This window comes from Erinaceus europaeus, chromosome 6, assembly GCF_950295315.1.
Source record: "Erinaceus europaeus chromosome 6, mEriEur2.1, whole genome shotgun sequence".
Taxonomy (NCBI): Eukaryota; Metazoa; Chordata; class Mammalia; order Eulipotyphla; family Erinaceidae; genus Erinaceus; species Erinaceus europaeus.
The window spans coordinates 67848079-67866531 of record NC_080167.1 but is presented as its reverse complement, the minus strand read 5'-3'; the positions used below and the strand labels follow the sequence as shown (position 1 = coordinate 67866531).

General features: G+C 44.0%; 1 protein-coding gene across 2 annotated transcripts in view; it reads right to left on the bottom strand.

Moving 5' to 3' along the window:
• Positions 1-4347: 4347 nt before the first annotated feature.
• Positions 4348-18453, bottom strand: part of WDR26 (WD repeat domain 26) — a 45179-nt gene continuing 31073 nt past the window's right edge. For both annotated transcript variants that reach the window (XM_007530165.3, XM_007530164.3), the window contains exons 9-14: positions 17579-17698; positions 14572-14717; positions 14288-14366; positions 14003-14132; positions 13182-13367; positions 4348-9245 (exon numbers count right to left, since the gene is read on the bottom strand). In XM_007530165.3, coding sequence (XP_007530227.1) covers positions 9220-9245; positions 13182-13367; positions 14003-14132; positions 14288-14366; positions 14572-14717; positions 17579-17698 — 687 coding nt within the window. In that variant the 3' untranslated portion in view covers positions 4348-9219. The remainder of the gene's footprint in view (positions 9246-13181; positions 13368-14002; positions 14133-14287; positions 14367-14571; positions 14718-17578; positions 17699-18453) is intronic.

The following is an 18453-nucleotide window of genomic DNA, read 5'->3' as shown; positions in this document are numbered from 1 at the left end:
GTGCTAGTCAGCTGTCACGCAACTGTCAAGACACTGGCATCTAGGCCGCGAACAGTGACGGTACTTGCTGCTCAAATCCAAAAGGATTATTCACTTCGTTGAAATAGCACCGGGCAGCTGAGCTAGTCGCGGAAATGCCACAACGCCCTGGACTGCAGGTCAGGCCTTGGCAGGTGCGATGGAGCCAGAAGCTCAGCTCCCTGGGTAGCTAGAGTCACTCTGAAGATCAAGTCGCTGCGTTCTGGCCACGGGGACGGAGACCTGGTTCTGTTGGCCTCTGGGGCCTGAGAAGCTACTGCTTTTGCTCATCTGAGCTCTGGAATTAATTGCCTGCCTGCCTTCCTCTTTTGCTTAATACTCACACTAATCAAAATAGAAAGACATCTAGTTGAGAGAGCGTCTGACTACCAGGTGTACTTTATCGTCAGGTGAGACTGTTGAAGCCAGGCCAGGCGGAAAGGGCAGGAGAGTCTTCAGCTGTTAAGAAGTGTAGTGAAGATACTGAAGATGAATTTTCTGTGCGCCTGACTGATGGAGGAATTGCAGAGGACCTCAAGGGTCATCTGGCTGGACATCCTCACCTTAGAGAGGAGCTCTAGAGACTGTAGCCAGCCCTCTGCCGGCCACACCAGCCTCTCTCCCCATCTCAGGTCTCTCCCCACCTGGTGTCTCTCCACAGGCAGCGTCCGGGGCCCAGCCGGTGCAGACTGGCCCGGGATGCTCAACCCACACGTTGTAGCATTCCCCCCTCGGCCTTATTCTAAATGCTGGGTGGTAGCGGGTGTCCGGTGATCACTGGCATCTCAAGCAAGGATGCTGACAGGAGCAAGTCCGAGATGCAGCTGCCCTGGGGCGCCTTTTATTATTCCAGATGCTAATGAAATAAATCTGCCTCCTCTGACCGCATCTTGCTTTCCTGGAGGGCAGGTACGTTCTTAGTCACGTCCTCGGCTACTGTCAGCGGCTCCTGGCACCGGACACAGCGCCTCGCACACAGAAGCAGCATTCGTTGGCTAATGTACAGATGAACCTGGCTGCTGTCCTGGTGCTCTTCTGGCCACAAGTCTGATGGCTGAATCGGAGAAGCAGCAACACAGTCAAAATCGGAGCAGCACATGGTGAAAAGCTCAAGACCTGCTAAGCTAGGAAAGGAGCCTGCCGGAGTCGGTACTCTCTGAGACTCGTGCTCACCCACAGTCAGAAAAAAACCAAGTAGTGCCAAGTATTCTGTGCTAGGTAGAACTAATCGTCCCCAACCACTAATAAACGTCCTAATAGAAGTAGGCAGTAAGAGAAGGTCAGTTTGAAAAAATGCCATGGTCTGTGACCTGAGTTTTATATACTTTAACCTCCACTTGTAATTTCTGATCTGCCGTAACAGAGAAAGAGCGTTTTTGTTCCTGGCATAGGGAAGCTTCAGCTGACAAGGACGACATTTGAGAGAAGGATTGTCCTGTCCACAGGGAGGGCGGTCAGTGGACTCTTGCTTTTAAGCCATACGTGTGTCAACATCCTAACAGGTAGCAGACGGTCGGTTTTCATTCTGGTTAAATACAGTCTAGATGCAACTGAGGCTCAGCTGCGATCACCACAGGGACCATCTCCGGCAGGACAGGAGATACTAGAAGGGGTTGGTCGCTGAGCTAACTGGGTACTGAACTCAAGTTGCTCTTCAGAATAAATTCCTCTGACAAAAGCTGGTTTTGTTGTCCACTTTTTCCTTCTGAAGTTGGGTGGGGAAGCGTGAGCAGCTGTGTGGGTGGGGGTTGGTCAGAGCCTGCAGGCTGAATCCAAAGAGGCTGACTGGCTTCCTCTGCTGCTTCCGCTGGGAGCAAGATGGTCCTCTCAGTATCAGTCCCCACTCAATTCCGCCACCTAGTCACAACGGCAATTTAAATACTTGTCTCCCCAGTCTCTAGGGGAGCAGTCTGTGTCCAGAGTTGAGGGCCTGGTAAGAGTCAGACTCCTTTCCCATTTATTCAGGTTTTTATTTTCTTTGCCTCCAGGGTTATCACTGGGGCTCGGTGCCTGCACTACGAATCCACCGCTCCTGGAGGTCATCCCCCCTCCCCCCAGTTCTGTTGCCCTTGTTACTATTGTTATTGTCATTGTTGCTGTTGTTGTTGGATAGAACACACAAATTGAGAGAGAGGAAGACAGAGAAAAGACCCCTGCAGACCTGCTTCACTGCCCGTGAAGCGACTCCCCTGCAGGTGGGGAGCCGGGGGGCTCGAACTGGGATCCTTGCGCTTTGCGCCACGCCCTGTGTGCTACGGCCCAGCCCCTTTTATTCAGGCTGCACAGCAGTGCTGCAACTCCAGCTCCTGCTGGATGAATAGCTTCTTGCTTAGCCACTGTGCGATCTCCCTACTCCTAAGGGTCTGAGGCTTAGACCCTTACACCACATGGTTGCCACAGTCCGGGGGAAGCTCCCTGTCTCTGAAGTCAGCTGGTAATGGTGACATCATGAACCCCTTGGTCCTAACGCCAAAGTTTGGGACCGGGTGGTGGCTTACCCGGTAGAGGGCACGTTACTACCTAGGTTCAAGCGCTGGGACCCCGCCTGCCCGGGAAGTTTCATGAGCGGTGAAGCAGTGCTGCGAGTGTCTTCTGTCTCTTCCTCACCCTCACCCCTTATCAAGTCAGGAAAAGAAAAAAACTCATGAAGTGGTAGTTTTGCAGGTGCCAAGCCCTGGGTTTAGTTCTTGTTTTCTCTCTTACGGGGAAGAGACCTGTAACCCTGGCATTTTGGTGGTGGGCATGGTGTGGTGACGCTGAAAAGGTTTGGGGCTGCGTGGTAGCGCACCTGGCCAAGCACACACAACTATCAGATCTCAAGGCCCCTGGTCCCCACCTGCAGGGGACCCAGTAATAACCCTGTTTTTTTTTTTGCCACCTGAGTTACTACTGAGGCTTGATGCCTGAGTTAACTCCACTGCTCCCAGTACCTTTTCTGATAGAAATATAAAGAGAGAGGGAGGGTGGGGATATAGCATAATGGTTATGCAAAGACTTTCATGCCTGAGGTTCTTAAGTCCCAGGTTCAATCAATCCCCCACACTGCTACAAGCCAAAGCTGAGCAGTGCTCTGGTAATAAATAAAGAAATCTGAAGAGGGAGACACCTCAGCCTACGACTCTGCTGCTCAGGAAGCTTGGCATAAATCTGGGCCCTTGTGCAATGCTGTGTTTTATCCACTGGGCTTAGCCTCTAGCCCCCCCAAGATAAAAATTCTCTTCTCTAAATCAGAGCACTGCTCAGCTCTGGTGGTGTAGGGGATTGAACCTGGGACTCAAGTATGAGTCTCTTTGCATAACCATTATGCTATCTACCCCTGCCTGATAATTTAAAAAAAACTGTCATCTTTTAAAAAAAATATTTATTTCCTTTTGTTGCCCTTATTTTAATTTTGTATTTTTAATAATTTATTTCTTTATTCGGGAATTAATGCTTTACATTCAACAGTAAATAAAATAGTTTGAACATGCATAACATTCCCCAGATTCCCATTTAACAATACAACCCCCACTATTTCATTTATTATTTTTCATGGACCTGTATTCTCCCCACCCACCCACTGCCCTTGTTATTTTATTGTCACTATTGTTGTTGGAGAGGACAGAGAGAAATGGAGAGAGGAGGGGAAGACAGAGAGGGGGAGAGAAAGACACCTGCAGACCAGCTTCACTGCTTGTGAAGCGACTCCCCTGCAGATGGGGAGCCGGGGGCTCGAACCGGGATCCTTACTCTGGTCCTTGTGCTTTGCACCACCTGCGCTTAACCCGCTGCGCCCGACTCCCCCTTTTCTTTATTATTGCTATTGATGTCGTTGTTGGGTAGGACAGCGAGAAATGGAGAGAGGAGGGGAAAACAGAGGGGGAAAGGCACACACCTACCCAACTCCCTTTTTTAAAAAAAAAAACTATTTCTTGGATAGACACAGCCAGAAATTGAGAGGAAAGGGGGTTATAGGGAGACAGAGAGACACCTGCAGCACTGTTTTCACCACTTGTGAAGCTTTCCCCCTGCAGGTGGGGACTGCCGACTCGAGCCTGGGTCCTTGCGCACTGTAACGTGTGCTCAACCTGGTGCGCCACCACCGAGCCCCTTGATAAGAACTCTTAAGGCTATGATCTCTTGACTCCTCCCTCTCTGCCTCTCAGGACCTTAAAGTCTTAACACAGAGAGCCTCATACATAAGCTAGTAATTTCTTGGCACTCAGTAGCCAATCGATGTTCAGACTTTCCCCACTTGATCAATTGTATATTTCATTTGTTCAGCAAATATAAGATTTTAGGTAAAATGCTAGTAAAACATTCAAATTAATGGGTATTAACACAGTGAAGAATTATTCATTCTGTTTATTGGATTGAAAGGGAATACAAATTATTGGTTAAGTGTTATGCACTGACATGGAAAAGGTGTATTTAAAAAAATCCCAGAAAAGCAAACCAAAGTTAATGCAGTTTCAATTGAACAAAAATTTAAAGACATTTTATTTACTAAACATTTATAAAATAAAAGTTAACAAAGGGCGTTATGTAAATAATTAGTAGAACTAGTGAAAATAAATAGAGACCTGAAGTTTTTTTTTTTATGCTTTAATGAAATAATAAAGTCAAGAAGTTTCAACTACTAAATATAATCTGAGAGGCAGTTAAAAAAAATACCCTCCCCAATTTAAGAACACAATCCTCTGGAACCCTTAATCAGTCCATAGCAAAGAGTTATTACATACCAAAAGCTCTAAGTGTTAACTAGCTCCACCATGACGCCATGTCGATCGTGACATTTAGAAATCTTGAGATCAGTTCTTTTCCTTGATCTCTACAGCTTGGTTTATAAGTTCACACATGCACAAGGGCATCTACCCCCTCGCCACACACACATTTTCAAGAAGCCAAAAACAGTCTTCCCATCTGTGCCTAAAAATGTTACGATTCAGTTTTAGGACATTGACCCTGATCTGGAACACGTTGTAAGTTAAAGATGGGGATGTAATTTTCAGTCTTATGAAAATATACCGGTATTAACCAAACCTTGAATTCAGAGATGGCACTTCAGATGTGCACAAGATTTTTTTTTTCCCCTAGTCAAATTGACTTCACCATTTCCAGACTCTTTATTAAAGTCCTCTCTCTCTCTCTCCCACAGACATACAACACCCAAATGTTATCACGACTTTTTGTTTCATTCAATCCAGGTTACCTGGACTAAGTAGGTAAGGGGTGGGTTTTTACAGTTTTGTTTTTGCAACTACAGGGTAGCTACTAAAATAATTTGATACCATTGAAAAAAATTAATTCACCCTGTTCTTTTTTAAAAAAAATTTATTTATTCCCTTTTGTTGCCCTTGTTGTCTTATTATTGTAGTTATTATTGATGTCGTTGTTGGATAAGACAGGGATGGAGAGAGGAGGGGAAGACAGAGGGAGGAGAGAAAGACACCTGTAGACCTGCTTCACCGCCTGTGAAGCGACTCCCCTGCAGGTGGGGAGCCGGGGGCTCGAACTCAGATTCTTATGCCGGTCCTTGCGCTTGGCGCCACCTGTAATTAACCCGCTGCGCTACTGCCCGACTCCCATTTCACTCTGTTCTTAGAAAAGTGTCTAAAACCAAAAAAGTGTCTTAAGTGTAAGTGCAAATGCCCCTCTTCTTTTAAAGTGATCAGTTTAAATAAATCAGATGAAGTTCTTGAAATGGGAGTATTTTGGAAAGCAACCCACAAGGGGAGTTGCTAAAGTCTAAATGAGAAATCAAAGCTAAATTCAAGGTAGTTATGAAATGGGACAAAAAGGATATTAAGAAAAATGTCTTCGTTCCTCCCCATTCATAAGCCAATTCTTGTGTTGTGAAAGAAACTGACATGGGTATTTCCCTCGCCAGATGTACGATACATTTGCCACTGGGAGCTGAGGTGACTGATAAAGGGTCAGTTCTTGTGCAGGGACCAACATCCTAAAAAAGAAAATTTCAAAGTGGGGAGGGGTGGGGGAAGGATGTTCTATTAATGCCATGGAATGCCATTCTAGAGAATACTCAAAAGAAAGATCATGACATTATTATGTGTGTGATTTAATATTTAATTTCTTAAGAAATTAAGAAAATATTGACAAGGTTGGGTGTTTTCCCCTTTAACTAGCAAGTCATTTAAACTAGTTTCTATTTAAAGTTAGGAAATCCGGCCCCCTTTTTTTCTCCCACCCACTAAAATGGGCCAATTTTTAGGAACATTTGCAAATCAAAGTTTCTGTTTCAACTACTTACCTGGTTTAATATTAACACACTGACTCGGCCAATGAAAGTTAACAGAAAACGTAGCTAGTGTTAACTCTAATAAAATAACCCAATGGATGCCTGGTTCTTTCTCCTAACTCTCCCCTCAAACCCACCACCCAAACACCAATCTTGGCAATCCTCAAACCAAACGCCGTACTATTGATAACCACGTATCTGGAGGAAAAAGTCATTTCATTTCATACTTGCTCTAGCCCTTAAAATGAGGAACAGAAAGAAAACAAACCAACAAAACCCCCCTTTTTAAGTACATGGAAATGAGCCTACTAACCTGATTTTTTTGGAGCCCAAACTCTCCGCTCTAGCTTGATCTATGTGCAAAAAGTAATGGTACTTTCCAGCGCATACATTTGTCAGCATCTCGCGGCTAGCGCGACAGTGTTCTCTCAGGCCTACAGAGGCTGCGGCAATGCGCAGGTTTTAGTTAATAGCTGTGGACCAGACAGACCATCCTGCTGTCAGGTTCTCTGTGCCAGAAAAACCCCAGGTTGCTTCCTATCATTCCATCCTAACACAATCGCTGTATGGCAGATGCGTGAAACGGACATTTACAGCCCAGTGCACACAGGGCTCACCTAGCTACTACACAAACCTTTGCACAGTCGTGCTCGGAGTTCTGTTCTTGTAAAATGTGCCTCACATGCCACTTTTTTATTATCATTTTTTCAAAATGTGTTTCAACTGCACTTTCGAAGCACTCTGAGAACTCAAGATCTAGGGGTGGCTGGGTGAAGTGTATCAGAAACTGAGTGCCAAGTTGCCCCCAGATGGGCACAATTAATCTCAGAGAATGTTACAAATGTACCACTATAGCACACCCTAACCAAATTTGTAAACAGCTATGGAGTTACCATGCCCACACTGTTAGTGATGCTTCTGTAGACTAGAGAAGATTAATGGCTTCAGGGTCTACATGAATTACTTCAAGAATGAATGGTTTTAACTGTACTGAGGTAAAGAGAAGTTGCTACTGAATTATATAGTTATCAATGAAGGTTTTTATTCAAGCTTAAAGTAAAAAGTAATTTTAGTTAAGAAAAATGGAAGTACCAGATGAGACTGTAACACAGTTATTTTAACTTATAAATATCAAAACAGGAACTCCTGATTCTCTAAGTGGTGGTCTCTGCAAAATGGAGTTTAAAGAAATTGTTTACATACCAACTTGATAAAATAATCTGCTGACCACAATCTTTCATTCACTCTGAGCTCTTGGAAGAATTCCAGCTATTTTAAGGCCAATTGTGTATTTCTTTCTTCTCCCCTTCCATCCCCGACTTTCCTGTCTGTCCCTACTGCCATCCTCTGCCCCATACCAAGCCCCCTCGCTCCTTGAAGCATCCCTGGCAGACTGAGTACCCAGACTTCCCTCTTCTCTGCAGACCCCGAAGAAGTCTGCTCCTGCTAACAGTGGGGGAGACTTGCCTGGGCCTGACGAGTGACTCTTCACCAGAATCTACTCTGCGACGCCCCGACGTCACAGCTGCGGTCACCATGCTTAGCCTCTACTGGGAAAGGGAGGGAGGGTGTTGCAAGGGAGACTGCGTATTTTGTATTTAGCGGCTACAGGGTTTGAAAGCACAATGTGAACACCAGGCTTTTGGCTTATTTTAAGTGTGAAATTCTTAAAATTCAAAGTACTTTTCCATGAAGGAAACCTTTCCTTGAACTAAAAGGGGAGTGGGGGCAGGAAACACTACCCACAGCACCAGTTTAGAATGAGGTTCAGTATGGCAAATCTGTAAAACTGAGGAGGAATCTTTCCTAAGCTTGTGTATCCACCCCTACGTGTTGGAACATTAAGGGCAACTAAGAAATGACTATGTGATTCTGAACCCACATTAAGTGCATCTCCTAAGGAGCTCAGCCATGCTGTGACCTTGCCGAGTGGCCGCATCTGCTGCTGTCTACTCTGGCTAGGTCACAGCAGGTGACTTCGAGGCTGAGAGGAACTTGGGACCCGAGCAGACAACTGAGCTCTCGTGGTGGTACTGTAAGATTCCTTCAAGACTGGGTACTGATGTTCCTTCGGGAATAAAACCAAAGGGGGCAACCTTCAAAGTGTTACTGAGTTTCCTGCGTGCTGTCCTTCCAAGCACTGCTCCTGAGCGTGTCTTGTGTGGCATTCCAGAAGAACGTCAGTGATACTGCGTGTCTACGTCACAGAGGAAACTTTTTAAGCTGGTTTAGATTCCAAATGTATACAAATGAAGTCACTTTGATCCTATAAATACTTCTTAATTTATTTTTAAAAAATTGTGCTGTTAACCCTTTTACGGGGCAACAAGCTATGTGAAAAGTACAAAACTTTTTGTCAAATGTAATATTGAGAGTGCTTTTGACATAGTTCACTGGTTTTTCATCTGGATCAGTATATACTGCGCAACGGGCAAGGCTAGAATCCATGAACCAAGCTGCAAAGATCTCAAGCTAAATAAGGCGGAACGATCTGGAGGAACAAAAGGAGGCAATTCTTTCCTATCCACTGTATACTCTTCAGACTAATGCACTCTTCCTATCAAGCCGTCTAAACTGTTAAATAAAGTTATCCAAACAAGCATTTAAACTTCATTACACAGAAGAGCAACAAGAATGGTATCCCGCCAGACAAAAGGCAGGAGGGAAAAAAATATATATACTGAGTTCAATGGGTAAGCCTGAATGTAGCACAGTTCTTCACAACCGATGGGGGTATAATTCAACATGGCTTCCAACAACGGTCTAACGGCGTGCTTCATCTCAACTGGTTACTATGAAGCAAGGTGTAAATGTTTGGCCCCAATCGGGCTTCAGAAATGGTTCTTTTCTCATGACGAGCATGTCTGTCCAGCTATCAATCATGTTTGTTTGCACCAAATCCCAAGCCATTAAAATACGACTAATTTTAAGTTAAACAGAAGTCGCCTGCTCCAAATTCGCCATCAACTATCCATGCTACTGCATTCCTCTGAACGAAGACAAGATGCAATGTATATTGGGGACCAAGAGGAAGGAGAGGGGAGGGGGGAGGGGGAGAAAAAAAAAGCCATCCGTTAGAAAGTTTTAAAATCAGTATCACGATATCACAAGATAGAGCAACATTAACAAACATATCAAATTCAAATTCCTGACTTTCACCAGGCTCAGTGAAACCAAGTCTGAGGCTCCACACTAGGGTCTCCATTCTTGACCATTGTGGAGAAAGAACCCAAGTGTATGGCTATATTGGAACTTCATTCTTTTTATTTTTTAATATTTTTATTATCTTCATTTATTTGTTGGATAAAGACAGCCAGAAATCAAGAGGGGCAGGGGAGACAGAGAGGGAGAGAGGCAGAGAGACACCTGCAGCACTGCTTCACCGCTTGTGAAGTTTTCCCCGTGCAGGTGGGGACCAGCGGCTCGAACCCGGGTCCTTGTGCACTATAACATTTGCTATAACATTTGCACTTAACCAGGCGTGCCACCACCCAGTGGAATTTCATTCTTCTTAAACAAAGTCTGAAAGTTATGTAAAGTAACTTTGTAACAGTCTACAATACAAAAGAGCAAAGTGGTGGCAGTCCGAGGTGGAACTGTGTATTAAAACAATGGCTTTATGATCAAGTGTGATCTACCTTTCACTACCTTAAAAATGGTACCTGCTGTACCACTTGCAAAGCTTTTTCCCCTGCAGATGGGGACTGGGGGCTCGAACTCAGGCCCTTGCACACTGTAACATGTGTGCTCCAGCAGGTGCGCCACCACCCGGCCCCTGTTGTCAGAGTATCTATTCTAAAAAGGTAATTAGTTAAGAAAAATGTTTTTAAATGAAGGGGGAAAAGGCCTCAGATGATAACTGCATCAAAAGCTTATTAACCAGGGTTTGGGAAATAGCACAATGGTTCTGCGAATGACTTCCATGTCTGAGGCTCTGAACTCCCAGGTTCAACACTCAGCACCACTGTAAGCTGGAGCTGAGCAAGCTCTAGAAAAATGATTTATAAAAAAATAAAGAATAAGAGGCAGAGAGCCAAACATATAGTGAGCTAGACACTGTTCCCTCACTTCAGGGCTGTCCCTATTGCCAAAGTGCAGTGAAAGTTGCTGTGGAGCCGGGTGGCGGCACACCTGGTTGAGCACACATGTCACAATGTGCAAGGGGCCGGGGGCTTGAACCTTCACTGCCCGCCCGGGGAAATCTTTGCAAGGTGTCTGTCACCCAATTCCCTTTCGATTTCTGGCTGTCTTTATCCAATAAACAAAGATACCAGAAGATAAAGATAGGTCTGCAGTAAGCCCACTTAAGGTCTTAACAGTTCTACGCTTGACACTTTCCTCTTCCTTCAGATTACGTATGCTTACTCAAAGAGTAAATTACTTCAAAATGATTAATGATATGAAAAAAATATACTATATGCATTTTATTGTATATATTAAATATATTATATATATTTTCACAGTTCTAAGTCTATTGTGCAAAGCAACTATCTTAGACACTGGGCCTATAAACCTAGGCAGGACAACAGAAGATGACAAAGATTTGTACTGTTAGTTGATTTCGAAGAGCAGTAACCTAAAAATCTGACTCGGCAAGGTTCTAATCTCCCCCACAGTAGTTCTTGAATGTCCCGACCCAGGTGTATTTCCAGCGCTCCCTCGCCTCCGTCAGTCAGATGTGCTCAGGCGCTCTGCAGTCTATGTGATGCAAGGGCAAAGTGTACAGAATATACTTCCTACTTTTTATTTGATAGGACTGAGAGAAATTCGAGAGAGAGGAGAGGAGGAGGTAGGGAGAGAGAAAGAGAGACACCTCTCACAGTTTCCCCACTTCAGGTGGGGAGTGGGGGCCTGGCCCTGGGTCCCTGGTACTGTGTGTGCTCTGCAGGTTGCACTACCACCCAGCCCGAAGAATATACTTTTTAAATTTCCATCTATTTATTTATTTTTGCCTCCAGGGTTATTGCTGGGGTTCGATACTTACACTATGAATCCACTGCTCCTGAAGGCTATTTTTTCCCTTTTGTTTATCATTGTTATTATCACTGTCGTTGTTGTTGGATAGGACAGAGAGAAATGGAGAGAGATGGGGAAGACAGAGAGGAGGAGAGAAAGACAGACACCTGCAGACCTGCTTCACCGCCTGTGAAGCGACCCCACTGAAGGTGGGGAGCCGGGGGCTCGAACAGGGATCCTTATGCCAGTCCTTGCGCTTCGCGCCATGGGTGCTTAACCCGCTACGCTACCGCCCAGCCCCCAGAATATGCCTTTTCAAACTACGTGTGCAGTCTGAGGAAGTACACATAGCCAGTGATCTGCTTTGCCATGTGCTCGACTCAAATCCGAGCCTGGCCCTGACCGCAGTGAATGAAGCTTTGGTGCTGTGGTCTCTTTCACTCTCTCTGCCTCTAAAAGAAGAATGGGAAGGGGAAGAGAGAGAAAAAAGAAAAGGTGACACATGCTACCCTGAAATCCTCCTATATTCCTCTACTGAGCATAACTTACGAGTCATCTTTCTCCCTAGGGCATATTCAACAACAGAAACAGAACAAACTAATTAAACCCCAAACCTGTTTTTTAGGCATATCACTCCTCTTTCTCCCTCTCTCTCTTTCTTATTGTGCCTCCAGGGTTATTGTTGGGGCTCGGTGCCTACACTATGAATCCACTGCTCCTAGAGGCCATTTTTCCCACTTTGTTGTCCTTGTTATCATTATTATTGCTGTCATTGCTGTTGTTGTATAGGACAGAGAGAAATCGAGATGGGGAAGACAGGGGGGAGAGAAAGATAAGACACCTGTAGACTTGCTTCACTGTCAGTGAATCAACCTCCCTGCAGGTGGGGAGCCGGGGGCTCAAACCAGGACCGTTGTGCCAGTCCTTGCGCTCTGTGCTATGTGCGCTTAACCTGCTGCACTACCACCTGACCCCCTTCAAATCACTACTTTCTAAGCAAACTACTTTTTTTTTTTTTACCTGCTGTTTAAGGGCAGTAAGTCATTTTACCTTCAGTTTTTTTTTTTTTTTTTTAAGTATCTTTATTGGATAGAGACAGCCAGAAATTGAGAGGGTAGGGGAGGGAGAGAGAAATAGAGAGACGCCTGCAGCACTGCTTCACCACTTGTAAAGCTTTCCCCCTGCAGGTGGGGTCTGAGGGCTCAAACCCAGGTTCATGCGCATTGTAACATATGCACTCAACCAGGTCTGCCACTATCCAGCTCCCAGTAAGTCATTTATATAAAATTTCTCTTCTTCAAATACTAATCTCTTGCTCAACCCAACTGTTTTTAATGGTTTGCCTTCTGGTTTTGGGCCTCTTTAGCACTCAGTTTTTGACAGCAGTGGGGACACCTTTGAAGCTATATGTGAATGAAGCCCTGGAAACACTCAAGCCGAGTCATCTTGCTACGCTTGTTTTCTCAGAAATGAGGCTCATTCTTCTTTCACAGGGTTACAGAGGTCTCGTGAGAAAATCTATACTTAGTACGCTGTTTGGCACAAGGGTCCAGGATCCATTTTAATCTTCACTTCCCCTATCCAACACATTCATATGGACCACATGGTATTGGCCCACAGGCACGACCATTCGAAAACGGTTCCCATGTGAATGTTGTTTAGCTCTTATGAACTCCAAGTGTGTGTGTGATGAGGGAGAGTCGCAGTAAGAGTCACTCTGAAGTGACAGGACTCTTCACTGGGTGTGAGCTGGCACTTTCCAGGCTGCTCTTCCCACTGTTGCGAATAAAACAAACTGAAACCACAGTATCTTAAGTCACCTAGCTCTCTGTGGAGTGAGACAGCATACCAGTTCTCAAGGCGGGAGAAAATAGACGCTAAGCTATACTTTCACAAAGTACTACAACCTTACAGTTGGTGGGGAAAGTTCCCTTTGCACAAACACGGCAATGTTCCCTAACGCTGTTACCTTCAATATTCTGGTGGTCTATAAAAGGTGCTGGCCCCCATATTCTAACGGTGCCGTCATCTGAAGCACTGGCCATCATGGATGGAATCTGTGGGTTCCAGCTCACGCAGTTGACTGTACGTGTGTGTCCTGTCAGCTCCGCAATGGGTAGCTCACTACGTCTGTGCCAGATGTAAACCTTGTGATCTAAAGGAAAGATTCAGAGGAATTACACAGCTGCTATCTATACAGTAACAAAATCAACTGGTGTCAAATGGATTATGTATCTAACACATAACTTGAGTTAGAACTTAAAGATAGAACAAATACAGCATAAGTAGTTGTTTTAATAAAACATACATTTCCCCTATTAAAGGCAATTGGCCATCTTAAATGGCCTAAATCTATCCCTAACATTCTATAATACATAACCATAGGCAAGTTCTGTGCATGGAAACAAATCTCAGATGGAGATGATAAGTTCGGTGGAGGGTGGAGAGATAGCATAATGGTTATGCAAACAGACTCTCATGCCTGAGGCTCCAAAGTCCCAGGTTCAATCCCCCACACCACTGTAAGCCAGAGGTGAGCAGTGCTCTGGTGTTTCTGTCTTTAGAGCCATGCCTCTCCTTTTCTAAGTAAAACAAACTGAGCCCAGGAGGTCACTCAGTGGTTAGCAAGCCCAAGCCCAAGCCCATCACTGACTCTGCTTGGGGAAAAAAAAAAAAAAGAATGGTGATGACAGAAGAACAAAGCATGATTAAACTAACAGGGAAAAACAAAGCAAACGCCTAGGACTTTAAGCCCACCCATGCAGACGGACTGCTTTCGACACAAATTACCTTCACTGCCACTAGCGATGAAGTCTTCATTATGGCCTCCAAAACATGAATGAATCGTATAAAACCCTTGTGTAACACCTTGATATTTTCTTACTAAAACTCTGTCTTGCAAATCCCATAAATGAACTCCCTGCAAGCAACAAAGAACAGATTTTTCTTCAACTCAAAAGCATTTGAAAAATTAGGTCTTAAAATCTCAAAACAAACAAACAAAACCTAAAAAACCAAAAACCACAACACAGGCTAACTTTTTTTTTTTTTTGAGATTCATATTCATTAACCTACCTGAGTTGCTACATTTAACAAAGCTAATCGGCCATTCTTTGAAATAGTAAAAGACATAATGGGATGGTCTTCTTGTACTCTGAAACCAGAAAAAACATTCGTCAAAACATATTAACAATCACAACATTCAGATTATCGAAATAGAGATGTTTTAATTAGAATACTATTAATTTTGTCTGGGATCACTATTCTACAATCACACACACAACCATGAAATCCAATTTTACTACACAGTTAAATACTAATTAGATAATTATCGTTTAATAGATACAAAAATGAGTTACATGTTCCTGTCTGTAAGGTCCTCGAAATTGTAGCCGCGGATGCGTTGGTGAGTGTCTGAAGCCAGGACAGTCTTGCCGTCGCTCAAGCACCAGAGGCATTGCACCCTCACACCTTCCCAGGAGTCCAGGAGATTCCCATCTAAATCCTGAGAGGAGAAAAGTCACTGTGAATTCCATCATTCTGAAAGAAGCAAAGAACTGAGAACATCTTAGTAGTCTCCCCTCTCTCTTTTTTTTTTCCTTCAACAGCACAGAGAGAGTGAGACAGCTATCTGCAGGCCTACTTGGCCGCTCATGTAGCATCCCTGCAGCTGGTGGGGAGCAGGGGCTCGATCCCGGGTCCTTGTGCATGGTACCATGTGCGCTTAGCCGGGTGGGCCACTGCCCGGCCCCAGTAGTATCTTTTTGTAGTAATTTTCTCTCTTCATATTAGAGCTCTCAATTGTCCCACGAGTGTCTTAAATTACAAATATCAGAATGTGGGCGAAATTTCATCACAACACTTAAAGGGGAGTGGGAAAGAGCCTCTTCCAATTTATCTTCCCTTCAACAATCTGCCACGCATATAGCCAGAGGAAGAATTCCTAAGTTCTAAGTACAAGTATACTCCTGGAGAAACTCTTCAAAATTACCTAGAAATACTCATTTAAGGGCTGGCGAGAAAATATAGTAGTTATGTAAAAAGACTTCAGTGCCCGAGGCGCCAACAGGCTCAGGTTCAATCCACAGCACCACCATGCTCCACAGCTGAGTAGTGCTCTGGTTTGGGAAAAAAAAAAAAAAAAAAAAAAAATTGGGGTCCATGGTAGTGCACAGGGCTAAGCGCCTATGGCACAAAGAACAACGACATAAGGATCCCAGTTCGAGCCCCCGGCTCCCCACCTTCAGGGGCTGTGAAGCAGGTCTACAGATGTCTATCTCTCTCCCTCCCTCTCTGTCTTCCCCACCTCCCTTGATTTCTCTCTGTCCTATCCAGCAGCAACAGCAGCAGCAATAGCAGTAACAACAGCAAGGGCAACAATATGGAAAAAATGGTTGCCAGGAGCAGCGGTTTGGTAATGAAAGCACTGAGCCCGTGTTAACCCTGGAGAGAAAAAAAAAAATCATTTAAAATATACAATACTGGGATTTGCCCCTATATTAAGAAATCGTGATATGGAAAAAGATTACTAAAACAATTATGGCTTTATAGAATTTAGGAATAGGGTAGGGAGTTGGGCGGTAGCGCATTGGGTTAAGTGCAGGTGGAGCAAAGTGCAAGACCGGCTTAAGGATCCGGGTTCGAGACCCAGCTAGCTCCCCACCTGCAGAGGGGTCGCTTCACAAGTGGTGAAGCAGATCTGCAGGTGTCTGTCTTTCTCTCCCACTCTCTGTCTTCCCCTCCTCTCTCCATTTCTCTCTGTCCTATTCAACAACGATGACGTCAATAACAACAATAATAACTACAACAATAAAACAAGGGCAATAAAAGGGAATAAGTAAATAAATATAAAAAATATATATAAAAAAAGAATTTAGGAATAGGGGCGGTAACACACCGGTTAAGTGCACATATTAACATGTCAAGGACTCAGATTTAAGACCCCATTCCCCTCCTGTAGAGAGAATGATTCATGAGTAGTGAAGTGGGTCTGCAAGTATCTTGTCTTTTTTTTTCCCTATCTCCTCTCCCTCTCAATTTCTCTCTGCCCTGTCAAATTAAAAAAAAGAAAGAAAGAAAAGAAAATGGCCACCAGGAGTAGTGGATTTGTAGTGTAGGCACTAACCCCCTTCCCCCCCCCCCCCCCCGCAAAAAAAAAAAAAGAATTTAGGAGGAAAAAAATATATATATCTATGTCACTGGGGCTTCACTTTTCCTGGCTTTTTTTTTGGATAGAGAAATTCAGAGGGAAGGGGGAGACAGAAAGAGACAAGAGTATGGCTTCACCCCTCATGAAGCTTTTTCTCTTCAGGTGGGGACCATGGGCTTGAACTTGGTTCCTTGCTGGTGTTAATCTGTGCACTACTGTGCACACCACTGTATGGCCCCTAGGGACTGACTTTCTCAGAGAGAAAGAGACAGGAATGTGGCCGGGTGGTGGTGTGCCTGGCTGAGTGCATGTGACAATGTGCAAAGACCTGGGTTTGAGCCTCTGGTCCTCATCTGCAGGGGGAGTTCTATGAGTGGCGAGGCAGTGCCGCAGGTCTCTCTCTCCCCTGGATTTGTGGGTGTTTCTACCCAGTCAATGAGAGACAGAGAGACACAGCAACACTGCAGAGTAGAAGCACTCTGTGGGCGAGCTGTTCTGTCACATCCCCCCCCCCACCAGAGCAATGCTAGGCCTCTGACTTATGGTGGTGTTGGGGTTTCAACCTGCCCCCAGACTGAGGTGTTGAAGTCTGCCGCTTATATTAACATTGTGCTATCTTTCTGGTTCAGTTTTGCTTGTTTTTGTTGTTTTCAAACTTCACCAAACTTGTGAAGTTTATAGAAGTTCTTTGGATTACTTTAAAAGAATATGCAAAACTCTGAGAGGCGTTTTCTTTTTAAAGATTAGGAAAATACTAAAATTTGTACCCTAAAGGTTCACTTTATTTTATTGTTACTTTTTATTGCCTCCAGGGTTGTCGCTGGGGCTTGGTGCTTGCACTAAGAATCTACCACTCCAGGTGGCCACTTATTCCTTTTTTTTTTTTTTAATTGGCTAGGACAGAGGAACTGAAGGCAAGAGAGATAGAAAAGAGGCAGGGGTAGATAGCATGATGATTATGCAAAGAGACTCTCCTGTCTGAGGCTCCCACGTCCCAGGTTCAACTCCCCACGCCACCATGAACTATATTATATACCATATGTCAGAAACTTGTTTATAGGAACAACAAAACCATTTAGCTACACGCAGTTTTTTTTTTTTTTTAAAGACTATAAACGGGATCTCCATAAGCTTTGTAAACGTCAAGCGAACCACTGAACTATAAATAAACTTACTTTTAAACCAGCAGACACAAAAAAGGAACAGCGAGTACTCACGCACTGATAGAACTGCCCACGCTGGCCTCCAGTCACGAAGCGCTTCCCGTCTGGGTTCCAAGCCACACTAGTTAGACTGTCTTCATGAGACTGGCTCATTTTTGTCCTTAGCTCTCCCGTCTGTAAGAAACAAAAACTGTGGATAAGTCCTTCAACATATCCCTCGAGGAAATGCACACAGGGGGGAAAAAGCAGACTAATTGGGACATTATTTCAATCTTATTTAGAGAAATGAACTATTTTAATAGGCCTTATAGAAAAACACTACAGCACACAGAAGAGATATTAAGGGTTTGAACAATATTTGCCATATTTGGCCTAAAGAATAGGTTAAGAAATAAGCTCCAATAAAATTCACGAAAAACAAATATGCAGTTGCTCCCAATTAAGACAAAGAATAACCACAAAACTACATTCTACTCCTTCTGAATATTCACTGCTCCTCAGTCCACAGCTGCTTACAAATTTCATTCTAAAGCTACAGTTACTGAAGTTAGCAAATACTTTCTCAAGAACACAATGAATAGGATAAACAACTATGCCCTTAAACTAGGCCTAGGGTACACACACACAGTCCCAATCAAGTTAGAATTCACATTCAAGATGCTCAAAATTTACTAAGGAAGACAGAAGTAAAAAAAAATAATAACTTTTCTAATACATAACTATTTTCATTAGAAATAATAAAGATGAACTTTTGTACTATTTAACAGTCATTCTAAAGCATTCCCAACAAGACTATATTCAGAGGCTACAACCCTCAAATAGCCTCCTGTTATTTTTTTCTAAGTTAATCAACTTAGAAGGTAGACACATACCATTTAATCTAGTCTTGATTCCATTTTGTTCATGGATTAGAAACAGGTTCTGAGAGA